This window comes from Coptis chinensis, chromosome 4, assembly GCF_015680905.1.
Source record: "Coptis chinensis isolate HL-2020 chromosome 4, ASM1568090v1, whole genome shotgun sequence".
In the NCBI taxonomy this organism is placed as follows: domain Eukaryota; kingdom Viridiplantae; phylum Streptophyta; class Magnoliopsida; order Ranunculales; family Ranunculaceae; genus Coptis; species Coptis chinensis.
The window spans coordinates 72,131,214-72,143,218 of NC_141459.1; the positions used below are offsets into that span (position 1 = coordinate 72,131,214).

Below are 12,005 nucleotides of genomic sequence, written 5' to 3' on the forward strand. Positions count from 1 at the left end.
GTATGTACAATGCAAGTAATCATCAAGGACATGCAAAGTATTACACTAGAGGGGACATTAAGTAGTGGTAAGAAGTTTCTAATTACTATTGTTTATGCATCGAATGATAGGAATGAAAGAAGAATTCTGTGGAATAATCTAGTCTATCTCTCTGCTACTACCTTACCATGAATAGCACTAGGGGACTTCAACTCAGTACTCAATGCACAAGAAAGAATTGGGGGCTCTGTGACAAGGGCTGTACACTTCCAAGATCTACTAGATTGTGTAAAAATGGCTAGATTGGTGGATATGAGGTTCAAAGGGCATAAGTTCACGTGGAATAATAAGCAACGCGTGAGAATATGGAAGAAACTGGATAGGGTGTTAGTAAATGTAGAATGGATCAGTGAGATTGAGGACACAGAGGCAGAGTTCTTGAATCCAGGAGCAACTTCTGATCACACACTGATGGTGGTGTACCCATGCAATCAGAGAAATCAGAAAAAGAAAACCTTTCATTTCTTTAACTTCTGGGTTGAGGAGGAGGGGTTTATGAAAACAGTGGCAAAGGCTTAGGAAATGGAGGTAGTAGGTAACCCAATGTACACTTTTATGAGGAAGCTGAAACAAGTTAAGGCAGAGCTAATAGCATGGAATAAAGAGCAAGTGGGCAAAGTACAAACACGAGCTGATGCGGCAAAAAAGGTAATGGATAGGGTTCAAACTGAGTTACAAGTGGATCCTACAAACCAACAGCTAGGTATGGAAGAAAGAAAAGCCATTGGAGAGTATGTGAGAGCTGCCATCTCTGAAGAGTCTATGCACAAGCAAAAGTCACGAGATCAAGACATTATTTTGGGTGACAATAATACAGAATATGTCTTTAAGTCCATCAAGGCTAGAAGAAACACAAACAGGATTACTTGTTTGAAAGACGAAAATGATAGGATCATTGAAGATTTGAATGATATAGGGGAGGAGTGTGTTCAGTTTTATAAGCTTTTGTTTAGTCCTCAAGACCTACAAAAGGTAAGTTTTGCTGATTTTGCAAATGCTAATCCAAGAGAGAGACTTACACAGGAAGAGCAAAACCAGATGCAAGGCAGTGTAACAAGAGATGAGATTGTGGAAGCATTGGCAGACATAGATAATGACAAAGCCCCAGGCATAGATGGGTTTAGTTCCTTGTTCTTCAAGGCATGGTGGAGAATTGTGGGTGATGATTTCACTAAGGCAATCCAAAACTTCTTCAGATCTAGCAGAATGCTTTCAGAGGTAAACACAACATGTATCACACTAATACCTAAAATGTAGAGCCCTTCATCTCTAAATGACTATAGGCCTATAGCATGTTGTTCTGTTGTTTATAAGTGCATTACTAAGATTATCACTTGTAGAATGAAATCTTTTATGCCAAGAATTATACACCATAACCAATCTACTTTCATCACTAGAAGGAGTATACAAGACAATATTCTAGGCTCTCATGAATTGGTTCATAACTACCATAGAGACACTGGGCCCCCCTAGATGCATGGCTAAAATAGATTTGAGGAAAGCATATGACTGTGTAAAATGGGAAGCTGTTCTTTTTGCACTAGAGAGGATTGGGGTACCAGGGAAGTTCATTGCTTGGATTAAGGAATGCATGAAGACTGCAAGCTACTCTATCATGCTGAATGGCTCTCCTTATCGGCATTTCAAGAGTACTAGAGACATTAGACAAGGGGATCCCGTGTCACCATATCTGTTTGTGCTGGTCATGGATTTGTTTAATGATATTATGATGCAAAGTGTAGAGGAGGGCAGATATAAGTTGCATTATAAATGTCATGATCCTGTTATTACTCACCTCTCATTTGTAGATGATTTGCTTGCCTTTATGCATGGAGGGAAGGAGACAGCTGTTTGTTTAAAGCAAAATTTGACAAAATTCAAACAGTGCTCAGGGCTGGAAGTGAATGTCAATAAAAGCCAAATTTTCTTTGTTGGGCTGGATCAGGTCCAATGTAATGAGATTCAATATGCATTATAATTCCCAGTGGGTGAATTGCCAGTGAAATACCTAGGGCTACTGTTGATTACTACAAGGTTGAGGTCTACAGATTGTTTGCCATTATATGCGAGAGTGGAGAAAAGAATTCAAAGATGGAAGGGGAAGACTCTCTCATATGCAGGAAGATTGGAACTAATCAAAGCAATACTAAATAATCTGAGTATCTATTAGACTGCCTCTTTTATGCTGCCAATGAAGATCATTGAAGACATAAACAGATTATGCAAAAACTTTCTATGGAAAAGACCTGACCTTCAAACATCTCATGCATTAATCAGCTAGGATGATATGTGTTACCCGTATACAGAGGAAGGACTGGGGATTCGAGATCTCAAAACTGAGAACAAGGCTGCAACACTCAAGTATGTATGGCAGATTGTAAGTGATAAGAAAACATTGTGGGTTGACTAGGTAAAGAAGAACCTCATAAGGGACAAGCAGTTCTGGAACATGAGCATACCAGCTGATTGCTCGGGTAGTTGGAGAAACATACTAAAGCTGAGAACTGAAGCAACCACCTTCATCTTGTACCAAATTGGAGATGCTTTGAAAACAAAAATGTGGCATCATCCATGGCACCCCTCAGGATTGCTAACAGATAAGTTTCCTCGAGCTCTTCGTTATTCCTCAACATGTAACCTTACTGCTACAATATCGTGTCTTATTGAGAATGGAAGATGGGTAGTTCCACAGCATATCAAACATCATATACGAGAGATTGCCCACCAAATGGAAGAGGAAGTACATATAGAAGGTGGAGAGAATGAGGTTATTTGGGCTGCTTCACAGAGTGGGGAGTTCAGTCTCAAAGAAACTTATGATAGTATGCGAAGTATCAGACAATCGACGGCATGGAATGGGCTGATTTGGTTTTCAAATAGGATACCTCTACACTCGTTTATAGGGTGGATGTACTTTAATGAAGGATTGAAAACAAGGGATAAACTCAAACAATGGAACGTGATTAACTCAGATATTTGTGTGCTCTGTTGGCGAGAAGTTGAAACTTCAACTCATCTGTTCTTTGAGTGCTCGTACTCATTGAATGTTTGGATAGTTCTAATGGATATGGCAGGTTATGCAAGGCAGAGAGTAACAAATTGGCAGGATGAAGTGCAATGGCTGTTACATAAGTCGAGTGGGAAGGGAAGCAAACAAGATGCGCTGAAACTGACAGCGAATGCTTTCTTTTTTTGGATTTGGCAGGAAAGAAATAATCGTATATTCAAACATGAAACGAAATTTCTGGATCAGATGGTAACACAAATCAAGCAAGATGTAAGAACAAAATTGAGCTCGATAAGAATGAAGATGGCAATGGGGCTAGAAAGGGATGACTTCATGCAGAGATGGAACTTGTTTGTCAAACCAGTTCAAGCAACAACTCAGAAGTGCAAATGGGAATGAGCTGGACCAGATATTGCAAACTTAAACACTGATGGTACATTACAAGGGCTAGAAGGAGGTTGGGCAACAACGCTTAGAGATGAACAAGGAAAGGTAATTGCAACAGCAAAAGGGAAATCACAGTTTGCAACTATATCATTCATTGAACTCGAAGGAGTGCAAAAAGGATTGGAATTGGCGCAGAGACACAATATCAAGAAAGTTAGAGCACAAACAGACTCAACAAATGTGATTAACTTTCTAAAGCAAAAGAAGAATCAACCATGGAGGGTGAAGAAGATACTTGAAGACATCAAGAATAGAACTAGTATGTTAGAATTTTTTTTCAATAATTCATGTGTTTAGAGAGTGTAATAAGCTAGCTGATAGTTTGGCAGCTAATATTCCATTTGTTTCTTTCATTGAACTCACTCCTAGTTCATTTTCTGAAGATATAAAGAAAATAGTGTTTGAAGATGCTAGTGGGAAAGAGTATATAAGATTGTAATAATTCAACTTTTTTATCTTCTATGAGGAAGGGGTAGGGGACCTCTTAATTAAAAAAACCTTGCTTACCCATCAAAAATATATATATATATATATATATATTTTCCTTTCTTTCTATTCACGAGCTTTTTCATCTAAGGGGGTATTTGTTTTTTGGTTTTTGTAAGTGCTTACTACTTATTCTCACTGTAAGTGGTGGACCACTTTTTTTTTTTTTTGAAGTGGTAGACCTTTTTTATAGTATATTTTTTCTACTTATAAGTGCTAAAAATGTAAGTAGCAAAACTTGACTTACATAAACTTATAAGTAGCAAACACTTTATAAGTAGTAAACACTTAGAGCATTCCCAATACAAGCAACTTTGAGGGAAAATAACAACTTGTCACTCTTATGAGCCAAAGTAATGGCCCAATGCAAGAGTGACAATGAGGGTAGTTTTTTACTAAGTTACAATGAGGATAACACTTGCTACTGAGATAGTTATTGACTTGTGATAGTCGGACGGAACATTTTATTCCGTCTTGCGTAATTGTTTTTTTTGGACGGGATGCTTCATTCTGTCCCGCGAGTTTTTTCACATTTTTTTTTTCGGATGATATATTTTTTGCCATCCGGCGTGTTTTTTTGATATTTTTTTAAATTCAGACGGAATAAAACATTTCGTCCGAATTTTAAAGTCATTTTTACATTGGACAACCCCCCAGTAGCTTTTAACCAAGAAAATAACTACCAAAGAAAATAGAAAATAGTCTTATTTGGAGGTAACAAGTTGTTGCTTGCATTGGGAATTGGGAATTGGGAATGCTTTTATTAGTAGCAAAAAACAAACCCCTCCTAAGTTTTTTTTTTTTTTTTTATGCAAATCATACTTATATTATATAATCAAAAAGGAAAATAAAACAAACAACCGCAGTCTTACACCACCATAGGCCTACAGTTTTTAACAACCAGACAACTTGGAAGATCTGCTAGGTCTAGCTGTTGTCTCGCCCAACTGGCTAGCCTATCAGAGTCCCCATTAACTTTCCTACTGATCCATCTAAACACCCAGGAGTGCACATCTGCCATCTTTTGCTTGATGACTTCCCCGACTGCTTTCCATTCCCATCTGCAGTGGTCTTCTTGTACAGCTTCTACGACCTCCCTGTTATCTCCTTCAAACACAAAATGTTGTTTATCCAGTCTTCTTGCCAGCTCGCTTGCTACTTCAGCAGCTTCCATTTCTGCTTCTGCTGGTTCCTTTGCCTTGTACCTCCTCACCGCAGCTCCCATGATATTGCCCTCATTATCAGTTGCTATTGCTCCTGCTCCAGCCCATCCAGTTTCCCTGCAATATGAAGCATCAAAACGAATTACAACACTCTCATTATGTATTACAGGGAACTTAGAGTTTATACTATTTCTGTCAAAAGAAGAGGAGCTATTAGGGATAGAGGATGCTTCTCTGAGCGCCTGATAACACTTGTCTGCTCCCCTTTGGCTTTCCCTGATCATTCTTTCTCTATTTGCCTTTCTCTTTTCAAACTTGAGTTCATTCCTGGCTTTCTATATTTGCTGGAGCATATATACCATATGTGTGCCTGCCAATCCCTTTTTTTTCAGACTCAGCTGAGCAGCACAAGGTCATTATGAGGTCCAGTTTTGCTCTAAGTGAGAGCTGCTGGTCTTCATGTATTCTTGTTCCCAACTGTGAGCCAAACCACAAAGCTCTTATCCAATCACACTTGAAGAACAAGTGTTCTGCACTTTCCATCTCTTTGAGACAGAAAATACATGAGAATTCCCCAACCATATTTCTTTCTGCAAGGATGTTTCCCATAGGTAACATCTGCATATATATCTTCCAGATGAAGAGCTGAGATTGAGCTGGGATGGGGGCTCTCCATATTTTTTTCAGGGTGTGCATATGGCATTCAGAGTTTTGGCCCATCTCATCCTTAGGGTTTAGGTATTGGTAAGCTGACTTAACAGTCATTTCACCATACCTATCATACCCCCATCTCATCTTGTCTGCCAAGTTAGCCTGTGGTCTTATTTTGATCTCTAGGACCCTTGCACAAACAAAGGAATCTAGATAGATTCTCAACTTTGTTTCATCCCATCCACTCTTATCTGTTTTAAACAGATCTGAAACCTTTAAGGAGTTCCATTCAGGAGCTTGCACTCCTAACTCCTCAAGGGTAATAGGTTTATTGTTACACATAATCCAGGGGTCATGCATGATAGAAGTAGAGGCACCATTGCCAATAGCCCATATCAGCCCCCCACTGATATCATTGAAAGTGTGATGCACTCCTTTCCAGAAAAAGGAGGCCTTATCTGGGGGTTTCTTCCTATCCCCTATCCAGCATTTCCCATATATGCTAAACATAGTTCTAGTCCACAGGGAATTGATATCTGTGGCAGCTTTCCATGGAAGTTTAGCCAGCATGGCCTTGTTCAAATCTCTTGCTTTTCTCAGCCCCAAACCCCCTACTTCTTTGGGTTTACAGATCTTATCCCACCCCAAGGTGTGGATACTTTTTGAGCCCTCCTTTCCAGACCACCAAAACTCTCTACATGCCTTGTCCACTTTATTACACACAGAGACTGGGAGTAGGTAAGTGGACATGGCATAAAGGGGGATGGCCTGGATCACAGCTTGAATCAGAGTAGTTCTTCCAGCTTGTGAAAGGACCTTGGCTTTCCATCCTCTAATCTTATTGTGGACCTTGTCCACCAGATAATTAAAGTCCTCAGACCTTTTCCTGGTGAGCATTATGGGAACCCCCAGATATTTCTCTTTTGGGGCAAAGTTTCTCACTTTCCAGAACCTTTTTAGTTTAATTTTCTGTCTGAAGGACACATTTCTGCTGAAAAATATGCTGGATTTTTCATAATTCACCCTTTGGCCTGAAGCCTCACAATACTCATCCAGGATCCTCTTAAGATTTCCACTTTCTACCATAGTGGCTTTGGTGAAAATGATAAGATCATCTGCATACAGCAGATGTGTTAAAGCAGGAGATGCCCTTTTTATTTTGATCCCATGGATCCTGTCCTCTTGTTCTGCCATGGCTACCATCCTGGATAGTGCCTCAGACACAAGGATGAAAAGATATGGGGATAGGGGGTCTCCTTGTCTGACCCCTCTTTCAGGGACAAACCTATCTAGAGGTGATCCATTAAGCATGACCTGAAAGGATACAGTAGTTATACATTGGTGTACCATATTTCTCCACTTCACTTGGAACCCCAATCTCTCTAGGATATTATCCAGAAAAGACCACTCCACTCTGTCATATGCTTTGGCCATATCAAGCTTAAGGGCCAGCCACCCATTATCCTTACTTTTCATATTTTTCATATTGTGGAACACTTCACTAGCTATCCCCACATTATCCCCAATGTTCCTGCCTTTGATAAAGGCCCCTTGGAAAGGGGAAACTATTCTGTTCATAAGGCCTTTCAGTCTGTTCGCCATAATCTTGGAAATAATCTTATAGCCAAAATTACAGAGACTAATGGGCCTAAACTTAGAGGCATGGTCAGGATTGTCCACTTTGGGGATCAGGGTGAGATGTGTATTATTCATCTCAGGGTGGAGAATCCCTTGTGTGAAGAAATCTTGTACAAAAGCAGTAACATCTGGACCAATGGTATCCCAACATTTCTGGTAAAAAATGCCCTGGAAACCATCAGGTCCAGGTGCTTTATGACTTCCCATCTTTTTCACAACAGCCCATATTTCCCCCATAGTGGGCACCGCAGTGAGGATCTCATTCTCCCTAATGGTAACACAAGGTTGAAACAGATTAAGGACATGATAATTTCTTTCAGGCTGGTCTGAGGTAAAGATCCCCTGGAAGTATTGATTTAGGGAAATCCCCACCTCATTCCTTCCATCTCTCCACTCTCCATCATTATCCCTTATCTTTTCAATGGTGTTCTTTCTTCTTCTATAGATGGTGGAAATATGAAAAAATTTGTATTCCTAGCACCATCTTTGAGCCAAGTGTTGGAGGATTTCTGTTTCCAGAAATCTTCTTCTTTACAATACCATTCCAAGAGCTCCTCTTTGAGCTCTTTAGCTTTGCTGTAATTAGCAATGCTAAAAGGCTTAGCCAGCACAGAGTCCAGACTAGCCTGAGTAGCCTTAATGTTTGTAAAAATATTGCCAAAGACATATTTATTCCACATGGTCAGCTTATTCCTAGTGCTTTCCATCTTCTTAAGGAGGTTAATATCTGGGATATCCACAGCTATCGATTTCCAAGCTTCCTCTATAACCTCCATACAAGTCTCATGAGTAAACCACATATCAAAGAACTTGAAAGGTCTGGGTAACTTTTCTTCAGACTTTTTTAGATTAATGAACAGAGATATATGGTCTGAGATAGCATTCGCCCAAGTTCTGACTTGGGCTTTAGGGAAGGCCCCTAGCCACTCCGGGGTTGCTAAGGCTCTATCTAATCTTTCCAGAATGTGGTTCATTGGTTTCCTATTATTGCTCCAGGTATATTTGGGTCCCTTGAACCCCAAATCCACCAGACCCAAGTCATTGATAAGATCATTAAACTCCTGCATGCTTTTAGTTAATCTACTCCTACCCCCAATTTTCTCATCCATGCTAGATATGGCGTTAAAGTCGCCAAAGAGGCACCAAGGACCTGTCACTAAAGGGGCAATGTCCCTTAGTTCTGTCCACACTCTATGTCTATTATGCGCTGCTGGTTCCCCATACACAAAAGTAAAGAACCAAGGATCCTTATGAAAATAATTTGAAATTTTACCTGTGATTTGATTGTGAGATGCTCCTAGAATTTCCAACTTCACATCTTCCTTCCACAAAATGGCTAACCCACCACTCAAACCTTGGGCTGGCACCGTAAAACCCCCACTGAACTTCAGCTTCTTGCCTAACTTATGTACACTTTCCTTAGTAGCTTTGGTCTCGGATAAACATATAATATCTACATTAAACTTTCCTATCTGGTCCTTTAGTTGTTGAACTGCCGTGGTGGTACCGATCCCCCGGCAATTCCAGGCTTGTATCGTCATGGAGACTGAGGCGGCTGTATTGGGACAGCCACCACGAACCCTGGGAGAGGTGATTTCAGACTCCCACTGCTTGTATCCTTGCCTTTCTTTCCCAGACTCTGACCTTTCCTATTCTGAACTTGTACATGATCTTTCTGACTATCCCCACTGTTCCCAGCGCTCTCCTCACTTGGAGACCTCTCTCCACTCTGTCCTTCACTTCCTGCTTCCTTCTTCCTACCTTGCTTTTGATTACCTTGATTGCTTTCTTTTCCAGCTTGGATTTTGACCACCATAGAATCATCAATGGCTAAAGGCTGAGGTTGGAAAATTAGTGACCTTGCCTCACTTCCATCTGATTCATACCCCTCTCTTTCCTGGCTCCCCTGAATAAGATCCAAAGGTGCATACCCTACAGAGACTTCCTCCTGTGATTCATTTCCAAATTCCTCCATGGCCTGGTTCTCCTCCTCATATGGGTCTTCTTCCTCATCTGTGAACGCATCGGATGGTATATCTTCTTCTGGAATTTCTGGTCCCCAGCCACCTTCTGATTGTTCACTTGACTCCATAGAAAAAGTTGGTGTTGCTGGATCCATATACTCTCTTGAATCACTTGACACCTCAATTACTGGTACATCTTCTGGGATTAGTAGGTGCCCCAATCCTTTTGCTCTTAGATCATCAGCCTCTCTCTTAGCTCTCTTTGAGTGTTGTAGAGCCAATCTCTCGCTATGTCTGCGCCATCTATCATCATCCATTGTTGCTTTGTTACTCTTAACTTCACTGACTGCCTTCCGTTTTCTTCCTACTTGGAACTCCTGTGAAACAGGTAGCCCCCTTCTTATCCTTCCTTTTCTGGAATTTTTCGATACCAAAACTTTATGGCCTCTTCCTCGATGTGGTAGCCCAAGAAATCTAAACTTTGGATTTCCCAATTCCACCGCAGCCTTCGCGTGTTCCTCTTCCCCATTTCTAGCCCCATAAACTAGATTTGAAATGATGTTTTGGGGAAAGGGCACACCCAAATTCGGCGAGGCGTGATCCTGTTTCTGACCCTCTCGATCTCCAACACACCCACTTTTAGCCTCTATAAGTCCTAGATCTCCAGATGGCCTATTCCTATCGCCCCATTTCATAGCCTTGCCCTCTTCCATTCCTTTCTTTTTATTTGGGTCGAGTTCTGTGTCGTGGGCTAGCATGCCCATGTCATGGTCCATATTGAATTGGGTTTCTGCTGGAGTCCAACTCACTATCATCCAATTATGGGCTTCTATCTCGGGCCCTGGTCCCGGCCCACTCATCTGGTCCGTGAGTCCACCTCTCTTTTCCAGCCCTGTGTCATCTTGGGCTCTTTCATTGATGCCTGGGCCTCCAGCTATACTTTTTGAATTTGAGCAGTCATCTGTTAGCGCTTCACCAACGGTCACTGACAACCTTATCTCCTCCTCTGATCTTGCCGTTCTGACTTCTGTCTCTCTGACCACCCTAGCCTCCGTGTCTCCTCCACTTCCATTATTCACCCTTTTTTCCGGCCATATTTTGGACTGTGCGCCCACCCCCCCTCTATTCAGCCAAGGCCTCCTCACCTGTGTATTTCTATTCCGAGCTGGGGTTTGATCTGGCCTGGGTTTTTGCGGGGATCCAGAGATCAATATGCTTGTTGGCTCATCATTGGCTACCCCATTGAAGAAAACGTTTGCGGGGAGCATAAAGGAGAAATTATTTTTGATATCTCGAGTTGAACTACCAAGTTTGCGCATCTCCATTCCATATGCAGCTCTCTTGCTGCAAAAATGTATATCATGGCCTATGCAGCCGCAGAAATAGCAGAAGATTTCGAGCTTTTCATATTTGAAAGTAACTTGAAACACTTCCCCCTCCTCCGTACATAGATCCATGCCTTTTGCCAATCTTTCTTTTATATCCAAGCTGACTCTTACTCTTGCCACTGGGTGTTTGAATTCAGATCTGCAAGTCATGTCAACCATTCTTACCTTACCCATGCTTTCTCCCACTAACCTGATATTTTCATCATTTATCCTGTCACTTGTTAATCCCGATATCTGGACCCAAAAGTCCACCCAATCAAAGCTCTGTGAGGTGGTGGCAGCTTCTGTTGTGACATCTTTCTTAACTGAGAATATAAATCCCTGAACCACCCAAGGACCATTACTCAGGACATGTTCCAGCTCTTCCTCTTTATCAAATTCCATCTTGTAATATCCTTTGGATATCATATCCAGCTTTGTATTTCCCACTGTTTGCCAGCTTTGGTGCAAGTCAGCTGCCATATCTTGAAGTGTGATCGACCGCCCACCTCCATACCATTTTCCTATCAAGATTTTGTTTTCCTGATAGCCTTCCTTTGTATTTCTTCTTGCTATTTGTATCACCCTCTTTTCTTTGGTACTAAACAGCTTTCTCATCTCTTCTTGTAAAAGTTCAATCTTTTCTTTATTTGGATCCTCTTTCTCTTGCGAATTCTCCATCATCTCATCAGAGGTTGCCATAAAATTTGCCGAGGAACCTGACTCCTATGTTCTACCTTACCACCTATACTAGATGGATGATGGGGGGGATGGGGGACGAGGGGGACTTAGACCTGGTCTAAATCTTAAGTAAAACACTAAGAGGTATTGGGAAGTGATAGAGGGTGATAAGAGAGAAAAACTAAAAATAAGATAAAACAAAGTAGACATAAAAGGAGAGACCAAGAGCACAACCAGCACTACCCGATCTAAACGTCGGACCTACACTCACTGAGTTTTGACGTCAGTGCTAATAAAGATAAGGTGTTTTAATGGAGTCTCTGTTTTCGCCCACAGGAGAGGCTTTTTAAGAAGAACCAATTCTAAGTCAAGTGACTCTAAATGAGAAAACATGATCATGTGATGAACACTATTTTATTCCATATTTGATATATCCATCTAATATTTATTTCCTGTACAACTTTACTAGGTACAATTAATTCAAGTCAATCAACGCGTTCGGAAAACCTGAAAGCTAGGTTTCACACTTATTCTAAGCATTATTATTTTTAATGTTGAAGCA

At 41.0% G+C, this 12,005-nt stretch overlaps 1 protein-coding gene across 1 annotated transcript; it reads right to left on the bottom strand.

The window, feature by feature from the left end:
- Window positions 1-4,829: 4,829 nt before the first annotated feature.
- LOC147504690 (uncharacterized) lies at window positions 4,830-11,609 on the bottom strand. The gene is made up of 2 exons (XM_086557470.1): window positions 8,705-11,609; window positions 4,830-5,259 (listed from the first exon to the last, which is right to left on the bottom strand). The coding sequence occupies exon 1, from the start codon at window positions 11,462-11,464 to the stop codon at window positions 8,969-8,971; it is 2,496 nt and encodes an 831-aa protein (XP_086413596.1). The 5' UTR covers window positions 11,465-11,609; the 3' UTR covers window positions 4,830-5,259; window positions 8,705-8,968.
- Between the last annotated feature and the right edge of the window lie 396 nt (window positions 11,610-12,005).